Source organism: Lactuca virosa, chromosome 8, assembly GCF_052849685.1.
Source record: "Lactuca virosa cultivar CGN04683 chromosome 8, Lactuca_virosa_CGN04683_v6, whole genome shotgun sequence".
Classification (NCBI taxonomy): Eukaryota; Viridiplantae; Streptophyta; class Magnoliopsida; order Asterales; family Asteraceae; genus Lactuca; species Lactuca virosa.
The window spans coordinates 6,362,039-6,387,267 of NC_136433.1; the positions used below are offsets into that span (position 1 = coordinate 6,362,039).

The following is a 25,229-nucleotide window of genomic DNA, read 5'->3' on the forward strand; positions in this document are numbered from 1 at the left end:
AACTCTTATGAACTCACCAACTTAATTGTTGACACTTTTTCAAAACTAATTGTATTCTCTGGAAATCAGTGAAACAGGAAAACCAACAACATTTTGAGGATGGGACGATAAATCGTCAAACGCTTCATTTTGTCATCATAATGTAATTGATTTTGAAACATGTAAACTTATTCCATGGTGTAACATTTTCAATTATATTTATGATGGTTGTATTTACTTTGAGCACTATTATATTCGTTGTTGTGATACTATACATGAAGTCCTCCACCCCCGGACGTTTCCGCCATCCTTGGTTTGGGGGTGTGACATAAAAAAACCAAATAAAAGAAAGCTCTGGTGGCGTTGAATCAAGATATAAGCCTATTTGGGAAAAGATTGATCTTAGGTGGAATGTGCAACTTCATAGGACACTTCATGTCGCATAATATTTTCTTAATCCTATGTATATATTTTTATTATTTCTCTAACATTTATTATTTTTCGACTAAACATTTACTATTTTTTATTTTATAAACTAGTCTTCATTTCGAGAAGAACTTTAATGTCGATAAAGAAGTCAAATGTGGATTGTATGATGTCATTGAAAGGATGTATGACAGGTCAACAACGGTGAAAATTCATGAACAACTTGTAAAGTTCAATGAGACCATCAATTTTTTGGTATATTCGTAGCCATGCTAACGAGGAAGAAAATGCAACATGGTAACTCATTAGGAAGAAAAATGCAACCTGATAAAATATATAATAATTAGAATTTTAATTATTACTCTTTTGTTTTATTAAAGTGTAGATAAGTGATGGTCAAGTTATGGAGATGACTTTAACACCTTGCTATTCGTGTCTTGAGCATCACATATAGTGTCACAAGATGTGAGAAAAATTGGAACACTTTTTATCATATACACTCTAAATGGGTGTTTGTGAAATACAACATCAACCTTGATATAAGACTCCAAAAGAGAAAAGAAAGAGGGGAGACCTATGATCCAATATGTTTGTCGGACATGGAGTCAGATGATGAATGGATTAACGAAAAAGAGGATGTATGTCTCTCTGAAGACTAAAGGACGTTTTCGGTTTACAAAATTGAAATTTGGGGAGTCTTATATGACTTCGGAGGCTTTACGTCTCTTGTATCTACTTCTATTCTATATTTTAATTATATTTTTACTTGTCGATACCACACCTATAAGGCTAAAGGGTATGGTGATGTTTTTGCCAATGGTAAAAGGGTGTCACATAGGCACCGCGTAAGCATTTTCCTTTCATACCAATCTTTGCATGACAGGGGTGTGGTGATATTTTTGCCTATAAAACTATTACCAAATCATAACCATATACTACCACTATTGTGTATTTTTCTAATGCATAAAGATACAACCATTTGATGCAGCTTACTAGTCCACACAAAATGGTTTCACCGGTAAAAATGAAGAGAGATAGTGGTAATATTCTACCGAAGGCATATTACCGCCGGCAAAATATGCCCCCTAGGATACCAGCGGTAAAACAAGTAGGATACCGTTCAGCCTAAGTATTAGATGGATATGTCTTTAGATTGCATATTTGAAAAAATTGAGTTGGTTCTATGTATACAGAGGATTAACATTTTAAACAATGCAATAAGTTATGTATTTCAATCAAATCACGCGGTACAACAGAAATCGGTGATGCATTTAAGGGAATTGTGAATTGTAGAAGAAGATTTTGTTTTTGTTTTTTTACTCAATTATCTCTACCCGATGCGCACAGTTTCTTAGTTTGAGTTGGCTTGTGAAATTGCTTAGACTATCCGGTATGGGGCCTCACTCTCCTCATGAGGTCTTATGTGGCACACTAAGCCACATGTGAACACCGTCCTAATGGAGGGTGACGTGAGCCCATCTACCCGTAAAGACAACCAATTAGAATAAAGCGGACTTGCAAAAGATCAAATATTTGACAGTTGAGGAAAATGTATCCAATGGAGGTTTAAAAAAACTTATTTAATATTTATGTTTTATTTTCTATGTTTTTTAGTAATTTAGGTTTAAATTTCTACGTTTTTATGTATTTTTAGTAATTTAGGTTTAAATTTCTATGTTTTTATGTTTTTTTAATAATTTAGTTTTAAATTTTTATGTTTTATAAGTAATGTAATGAGTTTTTAATTAATGTAGAATATTTATTTATGTTTTAAATTATGTTTATTATTTAATTTAATATAAAAAAAAGATAAATAATAAGGAGTGGTAACCATTTCCAATGTATAGTAGTCTGATAATGAACTTATAGTGCAGATGACGTGGCAGATCACAACATTTTTATAATGGGTTGGTAGTGTAGTAAGGCTAAAAGGTATGGTTTTGAGATTATTACGTGTTTAAGGGCTGCCAAATCATCCAAATAACCAATCCACTACATGTCTATTAGCAGTGAGGATGGTGTTCACTAGTAAACATGCAGTGAACAAGAGAGAGTAGCCAATGAGAGCCACCATTGAATTGCTGAGCCAATAAAAATCTTCGTAAGCCTCCGTAATACATATCACTACAATCACAACTACTAGCCAGAGGACGGTTTTCATTAGTGAACATCTATGCCACATTAGCTTTTGACGCGTAAAAACCCAACCATAACTCAAGGCATGGGGGGCGTTGAGGGAGGGCAAAGTGGGCAACTGTACATGGCCCATTTTTTATTATTATATATTATATATAAATTTTTATTTAAAATAATAACGATAATGACCATTTTTATCTAGTTTGTCTTGAGCCTTTGAGGGACCGCCCTGCTCAAGGCCTAACTATACTCATTAGCCATAGGCCAAAACAATTTTCATGTCTCCTGTTGTATCCTAGGAACAATGTTCTTATCAATTTGTTTTAGAAAATTATACGGAATAAAAGCTTGAATTTTTTTCAAACAATTGGTTTGATATTATGTTAATTTCTTTACTTATTATCATTGTCATTTTATTTAAGGGCATTACATATTGAGAAATTAAATATCCTCCTACTTTTTGTTCCTACATATCCTTCTATCCAATGAAATCGTGACATGTGTAACATTTAATGCTCATTTAATGAGATTTAATGATATTTTAGGATCCTAATATGACACATGTCATCATTTAAATGGATAGGAGGATTGTTATGATGAAAAAGTAGGAGGATATAATTTTTTTAATATTTATCATTACAAATACTTACGACATAATCAAAATATATCTTTTATGGAAATAACCCTATTATCTATGCATAATCAAACATTAACAAGTAGCAGGCAAGTAGCAACTACGCCCACAAATGATCAAAAGGGATACCGAAGAAAAATGCTCAAAGACTAATTTAAGGGAACTACAGCAAGTCAAACATGGCTGAGGAAACTTAAAGAAAGGAGACAATCCGATTCAGGAAAAAAAATGGAAGAATCAAAATTCTGATCTCAAGTACCGAGCAAGGGAAGGGGTTAGTACCGGTTTCCATTTTGGGTCGAGTGTTACACGCCCCGATTGAGACAGTATCAGAAAACCTAATTGTGGAAGATGCTTCAAATTTTGATTTTACGTTCCTTTAGAATCCTCCTACTGCTCTGGGTTTTACTTCCATCGTCAATTCAAATCGTAGATGGCGATGAAGATTACCCTACCCAGCTTTTAAGCGCAGCAAAAGAAGACAAAGATTGGTTGATTTCAATCAGAAGGAAGCTCCACGAGTACCCTGAACTCCTTTTCCAAGAATACAACACCAGCGCCCTTATTCGCAATGAACTCGATAAACTTGGCGTTTCTTACACATACCCAATTTCCAAGACTGGTTTTGTAGCTCAAATTGGCACCGGGTCTCCTCCAGTTGTAGCTCTTCGAGCTGACATGGATGCCCTCCCTTTGCAGGTATTAATTTGCACCTTCAATTATTGAGTATATAACATTTTCACCTATAAATTCAAACTATTCCTCTTCAGTTTAGCTCTAAAAGTATTCAAATTTGTATGATGTAAACATAGGAGCTGGTTGAATGGGATCATAAGAGTAAAATCGATGGAGTAATGCATGGATGTGGACATGATGCTCACACAACCATGCTTCTTGGTGCTGCTAAGTTACTTAATAAGAGAAAAGACAATCTAAAGGTATGCCTTAATGTAACAACTCCATTCTACTTCATCCACTGAATGCTTTTCTTTTTTCTTATTAATTTGGTTCTAAGGGAACTGTTCGATTGATTTTCCAACCTGCTGAAGAAGGAGGTGCGGGTGCATCCCATATGATAAAAGAAGGTGCTTTAGGTGGTTCAGAGGCCATATTTGGAATGCATGTTGATTATACAATTCCTACAGGAACCATTGCCACCCTTTCAGGACCTATGTTAGCTGCTGTATGCTTCTTTAAAGCTAAGATAGAAGGTAAAGGTGGTCATGCTGCTGAACCTCACAACAGTGTGGACCCCATACTTGCTGCATCATCAACGGTTTTAGCCTTGCAACAATTGATCTCTAGAGAATTAGATCCCCTCCAAAGTCAAGTATGTGTTTTTGTTCATAGACAAAAGTGGATGAAGTTGAATCTTGAAATTTTGTTTTATTTGAATTGGTTGCAGGTGCTATCGGTTACTTATGTTAGGGGTGGAAGTGCATCGAATGTTATTCCACCATATGTTGAATTAGGGGGAACACTCAGGAGTCTTACTACTAAAGGTTTGCAACACCTTCAACAACGGGTGAAAGAGGTGATTGAAGGACAGGCAGCTGTTCATAGATGCAAAGGTACAGTTGATATGATGGAGAATGAATACCCTCCATATCCAGCCACCATTAATGACGAGAGCTTGAAGAAGCATGTGGACATGGTGGGTTCAATGGTGCTTGGTTCAGATGGAGTGAAGGTGGCTAAGAAGGTGATGGCTGGAGAGGATTTTGCTTTCTATCAGGAAGTGATTCCTGGAGTCATGTTTGGAATTGGAATACGTAATGAGGGTGTTGGTTCAGTTCATTCACCACATTCTCCTTATTTCTTTCTTGATGAAGATGTTCTTCCCATTGGTGCAGCTTTACACACTGCTATTGCAGAGTTATATCTCAATCAACATCAAACCCCTTTCACTGTGTAAAAAGGTTCATAAGTTTAATTATGACATTTGCTAAAAGATTCTATGTATTGGGATGATGTAAATGTATATAGAGTAATACAAGGTACATGTCCTTTATCTCTTGAACATGTTCTTTCTCATTGCATCTTAATTTTTAGGTGAATCTTTGATTGGAGCTGTAGAGAAAGTGGTTAATACTAATGTCCAGAGGAGTCTTGTATAAATAATAGGGAAGTCAAAGTCAATTTGAGTTTTGACCCATTTACTCAAATCACTTTATATATTACAGTTCCAGTTTCCTTTTCATTAGCCACATCTCTCTGTATCCTTCTATGTTGCAACTCGTACACCATCAAACAATGAAGAATCCATCATTTGGTCATTGTTCTATATATTTCTTGATAATTATGAACAAATTGAAGCTCTTAGAATCGGTGACGGATCCAAAGTAAAAAAAGCAGGTTATGCGTTGTTTAGTTTAATGGTATCCTCGACGCAGTTGCCATAATCATACGGATGAAAGAAAGGATTGCTCAAATTCTTAAGAATCTCAAAAAAAGTTGCTTATTAAAAGTATATATAGGGCGTGTTTGGCACGGAGCTTTTAGAAGTGTTTAGGAGCTTCTAGCTTTTAGCTTTTGACAAAACGTTATAGTTTAAACAAAAAACTTCGTTTGGCAGTACGAGCATTTAACTTTTAGTTTAAACAAAACGCTCCAAATCTAAAAACTACTTCATGTAGCGTTTAACAAAACGCTACTGAGCTTTTGAAATCAATTTCCATAATTACTCTTAAAAATCTATTTATATATTTATTTATTTTTAATCAATTGTCCTTTTATGTAAATTTATATATTTCAAAAGCTTTCAGCTACTTTTGCCAAACACTCATATAACAAATAAAAGCTACAGTTTCCCGCTACCTGCTAACCGCTTGCAGCTAACAACTATTTTTGCCAAACACGTCCATATACCCATGTTATCTTAAAATTGGATAAGGACGACGAAAATAGCAGTTTTCGGAAGTTAGAAGCAGTTATATGTTTGCCAAACCGATAATGTTCGTCAAGTTGACAAGTCCGTTTGAACGGACAAATCAACTTGAACTACAAGTTAGTTTGAGATCAAATTGATAAGTTAGCCCAAAGCTGACTAATCCAACTAACCAAGTCATTTGGTCTGCTCGAAGCGAACCAAATCAATCTAAACCGACGAAGTCAGTTAAAGATCAACCTAACTGACCGAGTCAATCCAAAACTAACCAAAGAGTAAGTTCTTACAAGCAAGATGAATGATACTTTATGTGTCACTTCAGTTCCATTTTTTTTCATTATGGTTGTCAAGCAAGTAATATCGTAATACAAGTTTAAACTAAAATATGGAGGCTTCTTTCGTTTAGCCAAGAACTCGTGTAGGCAAGTATGTTGTTTTGGATCTACAAAATCTCTCTATATAGAAACATGTCCGTACGAATTAAATCATCTAGTTGAAGAGGTAAAAAAACATTATCCATCACAAAACAATATTGTTTTGTCAATAGTATTTGTTGACAAACATGTAAAAGAGCAATGCTTTATTGAACTTGATAATGATGAAAGCTTCATGGTGATGCTTAGCATGTATAATAAGGAGAACGAAGTAAGAATTTATGTGACAACCGAAAAAATAAGGTATAACCCTAAACCGTTTAGTTGTCAAGATTAATTTATTGATGAATCTGATGATGAAAATGAGATAGACTCAATTTCTCCAAGTCAAAAAGGCTACCATAGTCTTCATAGTTCCGATAATAAGTATGAGCTTCTAAATTATGGTGAAACTTATGCATATAGTAAGATAAATCCATTTATGAAAGTAAATTCTGAATTCCCAAGTGTAATTGCTTTTAGAAGAGCATTGCATTATGCACTAACAAATGAATTTGAGTATGACATTGAGAAAAGTGATTTGACAAGACTTACAACATGTTGTGGAGATAAAAAGTGCAAGCGGAGAATTCATGCTTTTCTTACACAAGATGGGGTTACTTTTGAAGTAAGTATGAAATTTGAGAAACACTACATTTGTCGACATTGTTATTATGTTAACATAGTTATATGTTTTTTATGCCATTTTGTTGGTTAAGAACTTTGTAGAAACTCATTCTTGTACTCGAAGCAACAAGTGTGGTAACAAACATGACACTCAAGGATGGATTGCTGATCTTGTAACTGACAAGGTTAAATCTGAAGGCGATGTCTCCCCTGCCGACCTAAAAAAGTGGCTTATGCATAGCTACAGTGTTGAAGTACCATATATAAGAGTCTTTAGAGGAAGAGAACAAATTTATACCGATATGTATGGCAAGTGGGATGACTTTTATGTAAATATATATGATTTCAAACAGGAACTTGAAAAGAGAAACCCAGGAAGTGTTGTGGAGATTGATTTACAGACAGTGGGTGACAAGAAACATTTCCTACGCTTTTTTATATCATTAACAACATGCTATAAAGTGTTTTTTTACTGGTTGTCGTCCTTACATTGAGCTTGATGCTTGTCATTTGAAAGGGAAATTTAATGGTGTATTAGCTGCTGCCACAAGTAACGACGATAACAATGGTATGTTTCTAGTAGCCTATGATGTGTTTGAGTCAGAGAATACAAAATAAGAGACTTTCTTTCTCAAGTCAATATAAAAAGCGATTGGTACACCTAATGGTCTTGTTATCTACTTTGACATGCAAAAAAAGGTTGGAAGTAACTATTACACAGGTTTATCCTAATATTGAGCTCGAGAAGGCATAAGACATTTATGTAGCAACTTCAAGAAACATTTTCGAGATGATTTTTTCATGAGCAAGTAATTGGATGCTGCAAATACCTACTCAGTTAGTAAGCAAGACAAATTGTTAAATGAAATTGCTACTGTACGTGAAAATGCAATTTCTTATTTGAATGAGAACCATAAAAAGATATGGAGTAGAAGCAAGTTTGGCACACTTGTCAAGTGTGATTACATTATCAACAATATTTCAGAAACTTGTAACTCTTGGGTAGGTGACATACCTTATAAACCGGTGCTTGATCTCCTTGATGCAATTAGAGAAAAGCTTATGGAACGATCTGACAAGAAAAAGGAGTAAGGTGAAAAAATGGAAAGCACCACTAGTTCCAAAAGCAAAAAACTCTCAAAACAATCACTAAGACAAGTTAAGGAACTATATATAAACAAGTTAAGGAACTATATATATATATATATATATATATATATATATATATATATATATATATATATAAACAAATAATTTTTTTTGGCATTAAACATATATATTTTTCCTAATATTAGTTTGTTTTTTGTTTTATTTTCTCATGTAGAACTTGGGTGACTTTCAAGTTTGTAGAAACAGTGACAATAAAGCAGAATTGAACTACAAAGGAAATCGTTGGAATGTTATATTGGATGATAAATAATGTAGTTGTTGAAAATGGCAAGTTACAAGCCTTCTGTGTGTGCATGCAATTGCATTTATTGCTTTCACAAGGGAGCCTAGTTGGGACAAATATGTTGATAAATATTTCACAGTCGACAAATTTAAAAAAAGTATATGCTTTAGAAATTGGTCCGATGCCCGGTAAAGATCAACGCGTACATATAGAGACAGTCGATAAGATATACCCACCTATTATAAAACAGCCGCCTAGACGACCTAAAAAAAATAGATTATACCACGTGATGAACCCAAAAAAACACATATGTCCGCGTTATGGTATGTATGAACACCATCAAAGGACTTGCAAAAATCCCTTGTGTCAAGGTTTTAATGAAGCATCCTCTAGCAACAGAAAAGAACACAAAAGATCATGAGTTTTTGTTATGAGTTTGATTACATTTTAACACTTTAATGTTTTCTGTATGGATTGTTTAATTTTTTTAATTTTGTTGTTCGGTAAGATTTGACATGAGAAAAATCGTTAAAAAACTTTGGGTAAATTATACAAATCGTCCCTGCTGCAGGTACCAAAATGCACGTTCAGTCCATAATTTTAAAAATTAACTCGTACCATCCCTTATGTCATAAAAAGTTGTACCCTTCGTCCCTGATGTCGTAAAAAGACTATTATATCCTTATCTATTTCATTTTTCATTTTTTTATTATATGATTTATTATTATTATTATTATTATTATTATTATTAAATTATAATGACCCTTTCTTTCTTCTCTGTGTCTAAAAGACTGCAAATGACTTTTCTCTTTTCTCCGTCGGAAACTTCCGACCACCATTACTGCATATGAAACCACTAGCCACTGTCGCTCCATCTCTCCCTTTCTCATCAAATTCTGCCGCCGGAAACATCTTCAAAGCCACCAGTAGCTCTACCAAACAAAATCAACATGAAGGACTCCTTGATGCTGAAACCTGCAACTGTGACTGTTTTCATCTCCCCTTCGTAACCCGCAACTCCGATCGATTTCACCAAATTCATTTGCAGATCTTGACTCCAACAGGCACATATGCAAGAATGTTGTATGAAGATCTTCTCCGGATGTTATTCTAGAAATCGTGTTAAGTGTGATTTCTATTCATGGGGGTTCCAGATTCACTTTTCCGGCGACAAGGATTTCACCAGATTCGTTTTTCTGGCGACAAGAGTTTCACCAAATCTGTTTGATTGGAGGCGTTGTTGAAGAAGGCGAATGAGTAATTTAAGGATGGCAGTTGTGGAGAAGACATGTGCAACCTTCAGCCGAGATGGTAGCAGATCTGTTGAAACCACCACAAAAAATCGCCCATCGCCACTGAAAATAACGCTCTCATACAGGCGAACACTGCTCCATCTTTGTCTCTCTTGCCCTTTTTCTCTGTATCGCATCACACACACACACACAAAAGGTGTGTGTTTTATGCTCTTATAGTTCGGCTGGCATTTGTAAAGAAGGTGGTGGTCGACGATGGTGCGCGGTGGTCCGGTGGTAGTGATGGTCCGACGGGGTGATGATTTTGTTTTAGGTTTTTGTGTCAAATAATTTAAGGGAAAAATGATTTAGAAAGGAAGTGGAGGATAAGATGGGTGGGATGGGTTTTTTTGATTTATTTTGTTTTTTTGTTAATAATTATAAGAAAATAAAATAAAACAAAAATATAATAAAAATGGTAAAATCGTCATTTTAAGTCTGGTAAGGGATGAAACATGCAAATTTAAACTAACGAGGGATGACATATGCAACTTTTAACCAAACGAGGGACGGACCGGGTTAATTTTTGAAAATAGGGACTGAACATGTATTTTGGCACTTTCACAAGGGACGATTCGCGTAATTTACTCAAAAACTTTAATGAGTTTTTTATATATAACACTTTAATGAGTTTGATATATATATATATATATATATATAGGAGTAGATCAAATAAGAACACCTAAAAGGTTGAGAACGCGAGAACAGATCTGAGCCATCTAATTTTTAAGATGTGTGGCTATAATTAATTGTTATTTTTCTAATTATTAATACATTTAAATTTTAAATTTTAAATTAAAAAAAATTATAAAGGCTATTAAGGTAAATAAGCATTATCCTAATTTTGTAAACTCCTATAATTACTCTATTTTGTTGACCATACAATCGACATCTGCATCATCTCACCGCCTCATCTCATACAACATATTAGAAGCCGACCCAGACCATAGAGCAGGAGGAGGTCATAGAATCAGCGAAAGAGCACTCCTACAAGTCGATGTTAGTTCATCGGTTTTCATTGGAGATTCTAGACCAGCAATCGATTTCAAGTTGGAAGGTATGGTCTCGATTTTGCTTGAATGTTGCTGTGAAGATAAAGGTTGATGATGGAGGCTATGTCGATGGTGGTTTCCTAGTTACGAAGGGTAAAGGGTATGATTAGGGATTCCTTTATCTTTCATTTATTCAGAATCGATTCATTGATATATCACCTTTATTCGATGTTTTGAGTTGCAAATCCATCTCTTTCACTTTAAATCCATCTCTTTCACTTTCAATTTTGTGTTTTTCCGATTTTGGGGTTTTCTATCAAGAACATGAAATGATGAAGTATGAAATTGTTTCAGGAGCGAAGAAAGAAGAATAGGGAGCACCTCCACCGATTTGGTGGTTCATCGCAGTAGTGGAGTGGCTGGGGCTATTCTGGCAACCTCTTCACCACTTCGTTTTCTTGTTCCAGTTACTGTCGATGAGAGGGGGAGGAAGGCAGAAAGAAAACGACAACAGGGGGTGTTTGGGTTGCTTGGTGTGTCGCAAAACAGTGGGAGAAAACGGAAGGGGCTGCTGCCCTTGGCTCGCCGGAAACCACCAGCAAACACCTCTGGTGGGGGTGTTTTTGTTGCACCTCGAAGATAGGAGAAAAAGAAGGGAGGGTGAGAGGAAATGGAAGAATGAAAAATTGTATTTATCTATGAATAGCAGTTATTCATTTGTGGATAGCAGTGCATTCATGTGTGAATAACAGTGAATGAATAGCAGTGCATTCATGTGTGAATAGAAGTGTATTCATTTGTGAATAACAGTGAATGAATGTATTTATTTATGATTAGAGGTATTCATTTATTCAATTCTGAATAACAGGGTACTCATTTGTTAATAGCAGTGTATTCATTTGTGAATAACAGTGTAAGCATGTGTTAATGAGTATATTTATTTATGATTAGAGGTATTCTTTTTATGAAGAAATGATAATTTTTACACTCTTTTTATTTTCAATTGATTAAAAAAAGGAATTAGATTACTTGTAAATTGATGTGCATTTATTTGTGATTGGAGTAGTATCAGGTTTTTTGAAAAAAAAAATCATTTATGAATACAAATATACTAATTTGGTGTTCGATTTCTATTCATTTTTTTGAACACAAAAAAAAAAAAAACGTGAAATAGGAGAAAAAAAATTGATTTTTTTAAGATTTTTTTTTTCAGTTTTATAATAAATTTTGGTAAAAATGTTTTTTATATTCCATTAATAAGAAAAATAAAAAATTGAATATTTATTTCTTTTTTGGTAACTGATCCTAAATTTAAGGGAATTTGATTGAATTTTATTTTATTTAAATTTAATTAAAATATACAATTACTAGTATGCCCTTATATATTGATTGGTCCAGAATTGTTCTCGCGTTCTTAACCTTTTAGGTGTTCTCATTTGATCATCTCCCTATATATATATATATATATATATATATATATATATATATATATATATATATATATTTGTTTTGGGACCTTTTTTGTACTTGTTTTCTTTTCCCACAAGGACCTTTTCTGTAAAAAACTTCTACCACATGACTGCATCTGTCATGTATTTCTGCCACAGGGACCAAATCTGTAAATATTTTCTGCCACATGGATTGTTTATGTAATGTATTTCTGCCACAGGGACCAATTTGTATAGATATTATGCCATATGGACTGTTTCCGTAATGTAATTCTACAACAGGGACTGTTTCTGTAATATATTTCTGCAACATGGACTGTTTCTGTAATATAATTATGCCACAGGGACCATTTTGTAAAGATATTATGCCATAGGGACTGTTTCTGTAATGTAATTCTGCAACAGGGACTGTTTCTGTAATATATTTCTGCAACATGGACTGTTTCTGTAATATAATTATGCCACAGGGACCATTTTGTAAAGATATTATGCCAAAAGGGACTGTTTCTGTAATGTAATTCTGCAAAAGGGACTGTTTCTGTAATGTAATAGAGACCATTTTGTAAAGATATTAGGCCATAGGGACTGTTTCTGTAATATATTTCTGCAACAGGGACTGCTCCTGTAACGTAATTCTGCCACAAGGACCATTTCTGCAGTTGTTTTCAACCACAGGGATGATTTCTACAATTTTTTTTACCATAGGGACCATTTCTGTAATTGTTATGGTCCATTTATGTAATCATTTTCTGCCACAATGACCATAGATAATTAAGATTTACAATCGACAAGTTATAACATATATAACATGTTAACAAAATCATCATCACCACACTATAAACTATGAAATAACATTAAATTATTTTTTTTTTTTTTCTGAATTGCTAAGATGCATTAATTACAATGTGAGAAAATAAAAATCTACAAAAACTAGATGAACATATAGAAAAGCCACCAAAAAAGAGGGTGGAAAATGACCAATCTAAAAAAATAACACTCTACTTTGACAAAAGAACAACACCAACACCACCAAAACCTTTGCATCTTTGTCTCAAATAAAAAACCATTGTTTGCCTTTTTCTTGTTGAGATATTTAGAAATACTAACATTCTACTTGTAGTGGTCTTCACCCTTCCCAGGATTTCTGAAACTCCTCAACACTATATAATTATATATCGGTTATCAAAGTTGCTTCCCTCACTTGTGCTTCGATGTAATTATTATCCCCAGACTTGGAGTTTTGACTTGCAAAACCGCACCTTGGTGGTGACAATGTTCCTGAAACTGCTAACTCTATCCACTCCATTGACACTATTTAATAAACATAAAACATAAAGATAATATTAAGCATCATACTTACTAGTAAACACATAAATAAAAGTAAGAGGATAAGATTTTTAAGGCAAAAGCATTACTTGTAGTTGTATCCAAGACAAATCACCAGTATCTAGGACCAAAAAGTCTCCCAACCTTGCATGCTGAAGCATCAAGATTAATCTTCCTTTTAACCACAGTGCATCACACGAGACCCATCATGAAGCCTTTATTTGGATTTTCACTTGATCGAACAAAGCAGGTAATTTCCCTCCATATGTAATCATGAAAATGACATACTTTCCTGATTAAATTCTGAAAAGGACCAAAATATCCTTTACTTCTTCTCCTTTTGTCAATCTTTTTCCATCAAAGCCTACCCAGAAGCATGAAAAAATGATCAGACATGAGACATGTCTCTTTTAATATAAACCAAACTTTATTGCACCAAAACATCCATCCATCTTCAATATACCCCTCATTTCTTCTCGTTTTGCTTTTCTTATATCAACAAAGCCACTCCAGTTGTACTCTTAAGTCATTCTAGACATCTAGCGAGAGAGAGAGAGAGAGAGATTAATATGTTCAATTCTCTTTACCACATGAGTTGGTGAATTTGTCATGTCGTTCTGTGTGAATTTGTTTTAGAAAATTATATGGAATAAAAGCTTAGATTTTTTCAAACAATTGGTTTGATATTATGTTAATTTCTGTTAAACGCATTGCAACTTTTATAATTTTTTTAATATTTATCATTACAAATACTTTGAGAAATTATTATCTTCCTCCGCCAAGAAATAGTGAAATACGATTCAGGAATAAAAAATGGGATATTGAAGAAAGGAGACAATCCGATTCAGGAATAAAAAATGGAAAAATCCAATTCAGGAATAAAAAATGGAAAAATCAAAATTCTGATGAAGGGAAGGGTTAGTACCGGTTTAGGTTTTGGGTCGAGTGTTACACGCCCCAATTGAGACAGTATCAGAAGACCTAATTGTAGAAGATGCTTCAAATTTTGATTTTTCGTTACTTTGGAATCCTCCTACTGCTCTGGGTTTTACTGCCTTCGTCGATTCAAATCGTAGATGCCGATGAAGACTACGGGACGCAGCTTTTAAGTGCAGCAAAAGAAGACAAAGATTGGTTGATTTCAATCAGAAGGAAGCTCCACGAGTACCCTGAACTCCTTTTCCAAGAACACAACACCAGCGCCCTTATTCGCAATGAACTCGATAAACTTGGCGTTTCTTACACATACCCAATTTCCACCACTGGTTTTGTAGCTCAAATTGGCATCGGGTCTCCTCCTATTGTAGCTCTTCGAGCTGACATGGATGCCCTCCCTTTACAGGTATTAATCTTCCCTGCCCTTAATCTATCTCTCCTGAAGAAAGTTTATGTTTGACTTCTAATTTGCACTTGCTATTCTTGATTATATACCATTTTCACTTATAAATTCAAACTATTCCTCTTCAATTTAGTTCTAAAAGTATTCAAATTTGTATGATGTAAACATAGGAGCTGGTTGAATGGGAGCATAAGAGTAAAATCGATGGAGTAATGCATGGATGTGGACATGATGCTCACACAACCATGCTCCTTGGTGCTGCTAAGTTACTTAATCAGAGAAAAGACAATCTAAAGGTATGCCTTAATGTAACAATTCCATTTTACTTCACCCACTAAATAGTTTTATTTTTTCTTATTAATTTGGTTATAAGGGAACTGTTGGGTTGATTTTCCAACCTGCTGAAGAGGGAGGTGCGGGTGCATCCCATATGATAAAAGAAGGTGCTTTAGGTGATTCAGAGGCCATATTTGGAATGCATGTTGATTATACAATTCCTACAGGAACCATTGCCACCCTTTCAGGACCTATGTATGCTTCTTTAAAGCTAAGATAGAAGGTAAAGGTGGTCATGCTGCTGAACCTCACAACAGTGTGGACCCTATACTTGCTGCATCATCAACAGTTTTAGCCTTGCAACATTTAATCTCTAGAGAATTAGATCCCCTCCAAAATCAAGTACGTGTCTTTGTTCATGGGTAAAAGCGGATGAAGTTGAATCTTTAAATTGTGTTTTACTTGAATTGGTTGCAGGTGCTATCAGTTACTTATGTTGGGGGTGGAAGTGCATCGAATGTTATTCCACCATATGTTGAATTAGGGGGAACACTCAGGAGTCTAACAACTAAAGGCTTGCAACACCTTCAGCAACGGGTGAAAGAGGTGATTGAAGGACAGGCAGCTGTTCATAGATGCAAAGGTACAGTTGATATGATGGAGGATGAATACCCTCTACATCCAGCTACCATTAATGATGAGAGCTTGAAGAAGCATGCATGTGGACATGGTGGGATCAATGGTGCTTGGTTCACAGGGAGTTAAGGTGGCTAAGAAGGTGATGGGTGGGGAGGATTTTGCTTTCTATCAGGAAGTGATTCCTGGAGTCATGTTTAGAATTGGAATCCGTAATGAGGGTATTGGTTCAGTTCATTCACCACACTCTCCTTATTTCTTTCTTGATGAAGATGTTCTTCCCATTGGTGCAGCTTTACACACTGCTATTGCAGAGTTATATCTCAGTCGACATTAAATCCCTTTTCATTGTGTAAAAAGGTTCATAAGTTTAATTATGACATTTGCTAAAAGATTCTGTGTATTTGGGATGATGTAAATGTATATAGAAAATAGTTGTTGCATTGATAACTATGAACAGGAACATAGGCAGGTGCTATTTGGCAGAGGTTGGGTGATTGTTAATTAAGGATGGTATTTGGTGCATGGTTTGGTAGATTTCTCACATCAAAACCAAATTATTATTACCGGTTGATGTGGTAAACTATAAAAACCATCCATTTGGACTCTTTATGCCAAAACTTGAATGAATGGTGGTTGAGTTAAGTATGATTGCTTAGTGGTTACTAACAAAACAAAGGAATTAATGATTACAAGATATGCTGATCTTCTTAATTAACCTCTAATTATTCCAATTTTCTGGCCCCCACACATTCTTTTAAATTAAAATCCTTAAAAAGAATAAATAATATTCAGGGCGTCACAAGAAAGTTTATATAGTTCTAAAAAAAATGGAAGCATTAATTTGATGGGTAAAATGTAGAAAAAAAAAGTTTTGTATTGTGGCGAAACATTGGTGTCCCATGCTGACTCACGTCCACATGTCTGATTGTTTCTATAATTGGTACTTGATCTGGACCCTTTTGAATTGAAATAAAGTTTTGTTACTCTTATAAACTAAGTTACACAAAGAGGTTATGTAGATCCAAATGCAAGTCTATGTGTACAACATTCATCCCCACGTAAGAAAGTTAAATTTCTGCAGATCCCAAGTGGGGAACCCCATATCTGACCACTCTTTTTGTGTCGAGATTCAATCAAGTTGGTTACATCAAAAACAAAAGATGGTAGGTTAGGTAACCACATATTAAATAACCCAATTTATTTCCCAAAAAGAAAATATTACATAATAATTATAATAATAATGTTGCATGTGAGACCAAGTTTCAAGTAAGAAGATCTTTACACGTAATCCTTTATTCCTTTTGGCATCCCTCCAAAATTAAAGTTCTTACCTTTTGCCCGACTACTCCTTCTTCCATTCATACATCAACTGAACAACCGGTTTTTTCAGTAGATTGTGATCGTTCATTCTTCGACTAGTTTCACGCTCATCATACCAACTGTTGTATCATAAATTGTCACATAGCTTTTGAAAGTTAGTCAGATTTGAAGTGACATACTTAAAGAAATGATGAAAAAGAACATGCATGCTATATATTAACACAAAAACTTATACATCCGTGTGAGTTGGGAAATTTCTAACTTCAAGATTGACGATGGGACTTATACTGAAATTATAATGTACATTGTACATTGTTAGAACCTGTTTAATTAACTCTTTGTTAATTGTTGTTTTATAAAAATGCGTATGGTAATTAAGCAGTTAATATTAATTAATCACAAGATATGTAACAATTTTGCGTGAGAGTGTCAACGGGGTATTTTATCTGTTTCTCCTTTTAAGGCCATTATATACAGTTACTTTTCCGATAAATAAGTCTATTCTGATTCCTTGGAATTCCCTCTGCTTAAGTTTTGTGGCCATGGATGCATCCCAACCCAAAAAGATGGAAATTTTTATATATAAAGAGTTAGTGGCTCTGCATGTGCTCTGCCATGTCAATGTTTTGCTTTTTGAGGATAATAACTCACCGTCCATCCTTAAGATTCTCAAATCATTTCTTATATATTTCTCTGTTTTCTTTCTCTCATTCACTCTCTCTCTCTCTCTCTCTCTCTCTCTCTACTGTAGTTGCTCTCTCTCTCTTTTTGTATTAAGGACGATGGGTGAAGAACAGAAAGTGGTGAGTACTGATTTCGGGTTTATTTGAGTGAGATGTAGATGGTTAAGAATGTGATCTGGGATATATCTGATGTGAGTCTGACTGGTTTTTTAATTTCTATTTCTAATTAACAGGAAGAACAAAAGGTAGAAGAACCAAAACCAGAGGAAAAGAAAGAAGAAAATGCCGAGGAGAAACCTCCAGCTGAAGAGAAAAAAGAAGAAGAACCAAAACCACCAGCTCCCTTTGTGTTGTTTATCGATTTGCATTGTGTTGGATGTGCCAAAAAGATTGAGAAATCCCTCTTGAGAATTCCAGGTATATATATTTAATTATTTATACTCTGTGTGAGTAGTTCAGTGTGTGTCTTAATTATTATCCATTAAATGCGGTGTGTGTATGTTTATATATAGGAGTTGTAGGGTTGGACATAGACATGGGGAAGAACCAAGTGACGATAAAAGGAGTGGTGGAACCGCAAGCAGTATGTGATAAAATAACCAAGAAAACAAAAAGAACCGCCAAAGTGTTGTCTCCTCTTCCTGCTAACGAAGGTGATCCCATTCCTCAAGTCGTTGCCTCTGAAGTCCCTGGATTAATTACAGTCGAGTTGAATGTCAACATGCATTGTGAAGCATGTGCTCTGCAACTCAAACGCAAGATCCTCCGAATGAAAGGTACGTAAGTCATTAGATTTTGAGTAATAGAGATATTTCTTTTTATTCAAGTTAATTCAAAAGTAAATGAAATGAGATGAATAATTTGCAGGGGTGAAAACAGTGGAAACAGAAGTGGGTTCAAGTAAAGTGATGGTCACAGGAAGTATGGATGGTGAGAAGCTGGTGGAGTATGTGTATAGGCGTACAAAAAAGCAAGCAAAGATCGTGCCACAACCAGAGCCAGCGGCGGAACCAGCACCGGAAGCAGCTGAGAAGCCCAAAGAAGAAGAGGCTGCAGCAAAACCTGAGGAGAAACCAGCGGAAGAAGCAAAACCAGAAGAGAAACCACCAGAAGAAGAAAAGAAGGAAGGTGGTGGTGCTGATGGAGAGAAGGAGGAGGGGAAGAAAGATGGAGGAGAGAAAATGGAGTTGGTTGACATGCAAAGGATGATGTATTATCATCAGTATCCGCCGTTGTATGTGATGGAAAGAATCCCACCACCGCAACTCTTCTCAGACGAGAATCCAAATGCATGCTGCATCTCTTGAATCTGGTATAAATAAATCATAACATTCAGTCACAAATATTTTAGAATGTGATTTGAATGTTACATTGTTAATTGATTTATTAATTAATATAATTATCAAGTCTTCCCATTTATCTCATTTCTAAAGGTCCGTTTGGTTTGATTGAGTACGACAATCAAGAAATGGAATAAACGACGTAATCAAGGTAATGGAATCCATAATTACATTTAACTGTTATGTGTAGTTGACTCGAACAATAAAATAAATCACTACACATTTGTTTGTTATAAATTAGTAATAAAAAAAATATTAATTTAAAACAATAAATTATAATTAAATAAAAATCTGTTATTAATAGATTGCACATAAATATATATTTGTAGTCAAAGAAGATTTATAAAATATTAAGACATAGATATCAATAAATCTTAAAATATAATTATAAGAAAATTAATTTATTTATATTTAAAAAAGAAAAAACATCATAAATGGTCCCTGTGGTTTTCCCAAATCTGAAGTTTAGTCTCCGTGGTTTAAAAACATCATATATGGTCTCTGTGCTTTCAAAACTTTTGACGATTGATCCTTATTGGTAATTCCGTTAAGTTTTGTCCGTTAACTGAATGACATTTTTGTCATTTCACTACCGATGTTTTCTCGTATTTTTTTAAAAAGAAAAAATTAAATATAATCAAATATATAAAAGGTCCCACCTCTCTCTCTCTCTCTCTCTAGACACATACATGCACACAAAGAAACTTACATACTCTGTTCATCGTCTTCACATCCTCGCCAATCAGTCCAACACTATCATCGATTTGCTTTGTTCACAACATTGTCTGGAAGTTCGACCCAGATTACTACACACAAACAGATCATACACAAACCCAGATACACATTGACCTAGCGAGTTCAAAGGTTTAGAATGGAAGCCATATGAAAATTTGTATTTACAACACCCAAACAGATCATACACAAACCCAGGTTTAGCACCTCTATTTTCGCTTTCCTCTATTCCTTGTCTGCACCCGCTTTCAATTTCAACAATAATCACCATTAATCTAATCAAAAACTCAAAAAAACAAAAACCACAAAACCAGAAGAAAAAAAATCAGGTTCTCATATGTGTTCAAAAGATCAATCAGAACTACAATAATAAAATATCCAGGCTTAGTATCATTGTACTTGATCCCAATTTTCAGATCGATCCCTTCTGATATTAATTAAATCTTTTCAATAGATTTAAAGTAGTATCAAATCGATTCAGATTAATCCCAACTTTTAGATCGATCCCTTCCTCCTCAACCTCCTGATTCTCTTCTTCTTCCATTGCAAAATACAAACGCATAATAAACGAATATCAGATCATAATTACCAAAATCTGTTGACAATCGTGAATCTTGAAAGAGTATTGATACATGATGTGGAATTGGTCGATCACCTTAGCTCTAATTTCGACACATGCTGGATTTCAGAGATCTAAAGACAACAAGTAAAGTAATGGGGGTGGTGTTGAGAGCGTCTTATGGTCAAGTAGTGAATTGAGGTTTATAGTGAAACCCCTTTCGTCTTCTTTAACTGGGTTTACAAATACAGATCTTGAAACCCCTTGAACCCAAGAACAAAACCCCTTGAAACACCCTTTCGTCTAAAGACGACGTTGATGTCAAAAGGTTATCGACGATGGAAAGAGATCGACGATCTTTCCTTCAAGCGGAGTTAGAAAGATTTTTAAGGAGAGGGAGAAGACTGGGATGAGGTTGTGCGTTTTTTATTTTCAGGAAATGTATGTGTGTGTGTTTTTGAGAAAGAGAGAGAGATAGAGACCTTTTATATATTTAATTATATTTAATTTTTTCTTTTTTAAAAAAAATACGAGAAAACATCATAAATGGTCTCTGTGGTAGTGAAATGACGAAAATACCCTTCAATAACGAACAAAACTTAACGGGGTTAGCAATAAGGACCAATCGTGAAAAGTTTTGAAAGCACATGGACCATCTATGATGTTTTTAAACCACGGGGACTAAACTTCAGATTTGGGGAAACCACAGGGACCATTTCTGATGTTTTTTCTTTCAAAAGTAAAAGTAATTAATTAAAGTTTTAAAATGTTTAACAAAGATTAATATTACTGAATATTAAATTAATAAAAGTAATTTTAAATTATTATATGTATATATCATTCCATTCAAGAATACATAAAAAACATTCGATCTATGAAATGAAAATCAACTTAAGAGAAGTAATTAATCCCATGAGGAATGATGTGTTTCATTCTTTGGTGGCAACAAACATAATATTTGTTCATTCATTCTTAATACTTCATTCTATTTTCCTCTCCAATTTTCAAGTACCAAATATTAAGGGTGTATGTGGTGCGGTTTAGAGTCAAAACCACAAACTGCAACATATATACGGTTTGAGATTATCGGAAACTACAAACCGAACCACGACGGTTATAAACCACAATATGTGGTGCAGTTTGGTGCAGACAGTTTATACGGTTTTTTGTAGTTTGATGACATCCCTAATTTTACATACTCTTGTTTATTTTGTAAATCTATAAAATCAAATCCATAAGTTTCATTAAAAGAGAAAATTAAGAGAAATTAAATATATCATTCTACCTTTTGTTTTTACTTTTCTTCCTATCTATTTAAGATGATGACAAGTGTACAAATTTAACATCTCAATCAAATTTAAATTAAATTAAATGACACTTATCACTATCTAAAATAGGTAGGAAGATATTAGACACAAAAAATAAAAGAATATTTAATTTCTCGAAAACTAATACAACTAAATTGTTGCTGCATAGAGTTCTTACACTATACATTTAGTAATACATGATATCGTTTGATATCGTTGGCAAGCATACAACAAATTTAAACAAGGTCAAAGGGTATTAATAGTTTATATTTGAATCATGTTTTTTAAAACAATTATATTTCAAAATTAGTCTCTAATTATAATAGTTTAAATAAATAAATTCAAAATATAAATGAAATACTTTGACTTTTAATCATTCAATGGTTGGTTATTATATACACTATTAAGTTATATATTTTTCCTGTTATATTTGACCTCTTTTAATGTAATTTTTTAGCTTAAATATATATATATATATATATATATATATATATATATATATATATATATATATATATATATATTATAAATCATATTAGGCCCCGTTTGTTTACCTCTTAATTGTAAAATTAAGAGGCAATGTCTGAAAAATTCAGATTCAGATCGTTTGTTTGGGTCTTATTTTTTACCTCTTAAAATCAAAAACACCTCTTAATTTTTCAGATCCTGAACAAAGTCTGAAAATAAAAGAAAAGAAACGCGCATCTTGTTTTGCCCCTAAATCGCACGGTCGGACATACTCGCCTCCTATTCTCCTGTTCTTGCGTCTTCCTCCTTCGTTTTCTTCCCCAGTCGCGTCTGCTTCCGTCGCCTAGTTCCCGTCGCCGACGACCGCCTAAAACGCCGCCGCCCAGCCGATCGTCGACGTCCCAGCAGCGTTGCAACCCCGTTTGTTTCGTCTCAGCAGCGATTTCTGATTTTCGAGTAGCGTTTTCTTCCCCGGTTCGAGTCTGCTTCCTTCGCATAGTTCCCGTCGCCGAAGACCGCCTGAAACGACGCCGCCCAGCCGATCGCCGACGTCCCAGCAGCCTTGCAACCCCGTTTGTTTCGTCTCAGTAGCCTTCCCATCATTTTCTGTGCCCTAAAGTCCAAAATCAGAAATCGATAACAGGTTTGTTCTCTTCTTCTGAAAATTGATTGCTCTTCTTTTGTTATGCTCCAAATCAGTTCTTATGTTATGCTAATCAGTTCTTATGTTATGTTATTCAGTTTTTGATTTCTTCAATTGTAATCTATAGTTGATGTTAATGGTCAAATTTTTTGTGTGTGTGTTTTTTTGGGTGATTTGGTTTTGTCGGTATAGGCTGTGGTGATGGTGGTAAAATGTAGGAATGGTGTTTGTGTGGGTGGTGTTCGGTGGTTCAGGAAAGAGTGAAGGAGGGTAATGTTGGATTTGGATTAATGGATATGGTGGCTGGATAATGGTTGATGGTGGGTTGTATACAATATTTGCATACAGGTTGACTTGTAGTTTGATACCAGAAACAATGGAGTAAACAAAGAAGCAAGATTAATCAATGAATTGATTATAAAAGCAGTTGAAGAAACAAGTATTGAACTACTTGACAATTGGCAAGGAAAGAAGGATGCAGTGTAGTGTGGGGGATATTGTGTAATTGTAGGTAGATGATTTATATAGATTCATTATATTTGTTGAATGAAAGTTGAGTTGTGAAAGGATGTATTCATGTATCAACTTCTGTTGTGAAATGTCTTTAGATGTTTTTTGTTTGGTTTGTTGCACAATTCTGGAAAATTTATACTACTTTTTGTGTGGTTTAATTTTGATTTATGCTAAATTTGGATTTTATATGGTGTTTATATTTTTTTAATACGTATTTAAGAAATTTATTAGGTTATTTTCTAAACAAACAGTTGAATTTAATAAAAACTAAAACAAAAGGGTAAAATGGTCATTTTAATAATTCAGCACAGTAATTCAGAGGTCCCAACCAAACAACATGTTAAACATTCAGCTCTTAAAATTTCAGACTCTCTTAGAAATTCAGATCTCTTAAAAATTCAGATCTTAAAAATTCAGATCCTACCAAACAACCTCTTAGTAATATATTGAAATTTAAGAGGTATAAGTTACAAAACTTTTTGTATAAGTCAATTATGTATAAATAATTTATTAATACTTGTCAAAAGTTTAAATACTTGAACGAAGGAAAATAATTAACAAATTCAATTTGGAGAAAAGTGAAAATAATAAAATATTAAATTCATGTATTTAAATTAATATATATTTCTTAACTAGACATAGATATTAATTAATTTACATCAATATTATAAAAAGGCAATATAAATATAATGTACAAACATAAATATTTTATTTAATTGATAATTTTTTATTACATAATAACTAATAATAAAATCTAATAATTATTTCGTCATTAGAAATTATTCGTCAAAAAACTATTTATCGTCGCCACTTTGCGCACGCACACATCTAATATATATATATATATATATATATATATATATATATATATATATATATATATATATATATATATATATATATATAGGCTTAGGTTATTCTAGTTATTGTGCGGATATCGTATGCTATGAGAATGATAAATAAAATATGTTGTTTGATAATATAAATACGTTCAATCTTACATACCTATTGTCACTAACACACATTCTCACTAATTAAATTGTCTATAAGGTTATTATACACTTATTATTATTATTATTCTTATTTCTGTCAGAATGTTTGTCAGAATGTTTATTGGGTCGTATTCTGTCAGAATGAAAATGAGTGAAAAACGATGTGTGTGAACAAAAATAAATAATAATTAGCGAGAATGCATGAAAATGACGATATTCTTGTAAGGTTGAACGTATTCGCATTGCTAAACAACTTATTCTCTTAGTAATTCTCATAGCATACGATATCCGCATAATAATTAGTTAGAATACTTGAACCTAGCTTTCTCTATCTCTCTCTCTCTCTCTCTCTATATATATATATATATATATATATATATATATATACACACACACATAGTGCAGTGCAGTTTGAACTACAATTTCATTATTAAAAACCGCAAACTGCAATGCATAGTGCGGTTTGGAAAAATTACAAACCGCAAACCACACAACAAATCTGATAAACCATGTTATGCAGTGTGGTGCGGTGCAATGCGGACGATTTGTTTTGTTTATACGATTTGATACACACACCTACCAAATGCTATGTAATATCAACATATCATTCACTCATCAAACATTTTATATAATTTCATCACTTACGATGGACCTACATATTGAAAACTAAATTATATGGATGTCTATTTTTAGAAGATAAAAAATTATTAATTTTGATATATTTAGTTTCTTTTCGATAAAAAAATAAACCTAAATATTAGAAAACAACAACGAAACGAAAAAGGTTTTTTTCGAAAAAAAGATTTGTTTTCTATTTATAAATATCTATTTCTGTGGAAATATGATAAAAAATTATGAATTTTGT

At 33.8% G+C, this 25,229-nt stretch overlaps 2 protein-coding genes, 2 long non-coding RNA genes and 1 pseudogene across 5 annotated transcripts; 4 read left to right on the forward strand and 1 right to left on the reverse strand.

The window, feature by feature from the left end:
* The first annotated feature begins 3,250 nt into the window (after window positions 1-3,250).
* On the forward strand, window positions 3,251-5,197 carry LOC145132951 (IAA-amino acid hydrolase ILR1-like 3). Its single transcript, XM_079067903.1, has 4 exons — window positions 3,251-3,874; window positions 3,988-4,113; window positions 4,191-4,505; window positions 4,581-5,197. Exons 1-4 carry the CDS (start codon window positions 3,527-3,529, stop codon window positions 5,088-5,090), a joined length of 1,299 nt encoding a protein of 432 aa, XP_078924029.1. The 5' UTR covers window positions 3,251-3,526; the 3' UTR covers window positions 5,091-5,197.
* Window positions 5,198-13,017: 7,820 nt separating this feature from the next.
* Window positions 13,018-14,590, reverse strand: LOC145132310 (uncharacterized). The gene is made up of 3 exons (XR_013717979.1): window positions 14,479-14,590; window positions 13,643-14,092; window positions 13,018-13,538 (listed from the first exon to the last, which is right to left on the reverse strand). It is a non-coding gene; the product is annotated as an uncharacterized LOC145132310 (long non-coding RNA).
* LOC145132309 (IAA-amino acid hydrolase ILR1-like 3) lies at window positions 14,548-16,449 on the forward strand (annotated as a pseudogene). The gene is made up of 4 exons (XR_013717978.1): window positions 14,548-14,895; window positions 15,063-15,188; window positions 15,266-15,570; window positions 15,646-16,449. The product of XR_013717978.1 is annotated as an IAA-amino acid hydrolase ILR1-like 3 (transcript).
* Window positions 16,450-17,785: 1,336 nt separating this feature from the next.
* Window positions 17,786-19,229, forward strand: LOC145128275 (Heavy metal transport/detoxification superfamily protein). Its single transcript, XM_079063082.1, has 4 exons — window positions 17,786-17,930; window positions 18,044-18,227; window positions 18,323-18,586; window positions 18,678-19,229. Exons 1-4 carry the CDS (start codon window positions 17,910-17,912, stop codon window positions 19,115-19,117), a joined length of 909 nt encoding a protein of 302 aa, XP_078919208.1. The 5' UTR covers window positions 17,786-17,909; the 3' UTR covers window positions 19,118-19,229.
* Window positions 19,230-22,310: 3,081 nt separating this feature from the next.
* On the forward strand, window positions 22,311-23,479 carry LOC145134229 (uncharacterized). The gene is made up of 2 exons (XR_013719019.1): window positions 22,311-22,859; window positions 23,052-23,479. It is a non-coding gene; the product is annotated as an uncharacterized LOC145134229 (long non-coding RNA).
* The last annotated feature ends 1,750 nt before the right edge of the window (window positions 23,480-25,229 follow it).

Excerpts from the sequence above, each read along its gene's own strand:
- LOC145132951 (XM_079067903.1), top strand. The coding sequence starts at position 3,527 with ATGCTTCAAATTTTGATTTTACGTTCCTTTAGAATCCTCCTACTGCTC. Across the intron at positions 3,875-3,987 it reads TGGATGCCCTCCCTTTGCAG|GAGCTGGTTGAATGGGATCA; the intron begins GTATTAATTTGC and ends ATGTAAACATAG. Across the intron at positions 4,506-4,580 it reads TAGATCCCCTCCAAAGTCAA|GTGCTATCGGTTACTTATGT; the intron begins GTATGTGTTTTT and ends AATTGGTTGCAG.
- LOC145128275 (XM_079063082.1), top strand. The coding sequence starts at position 17,910 with ATGGGTGAAGAACAGAAAGTG. Across the intron at positions 17,931-18,043 it reads TGGGTGAAGAACAGAAAGTG|GAAGAACAAAAGGTAGAAGA; the intron begins GTGAGTACTGAT and ends TCTAATTAACAG. Across the intron at positions 18,587-18,677 it reads CAAGATCCTCCGAATGAAAG|GGGTGAAAACAGTGGAAACA; the intron begins GTACGTAAGTCA and ends AATAATTTGCAG.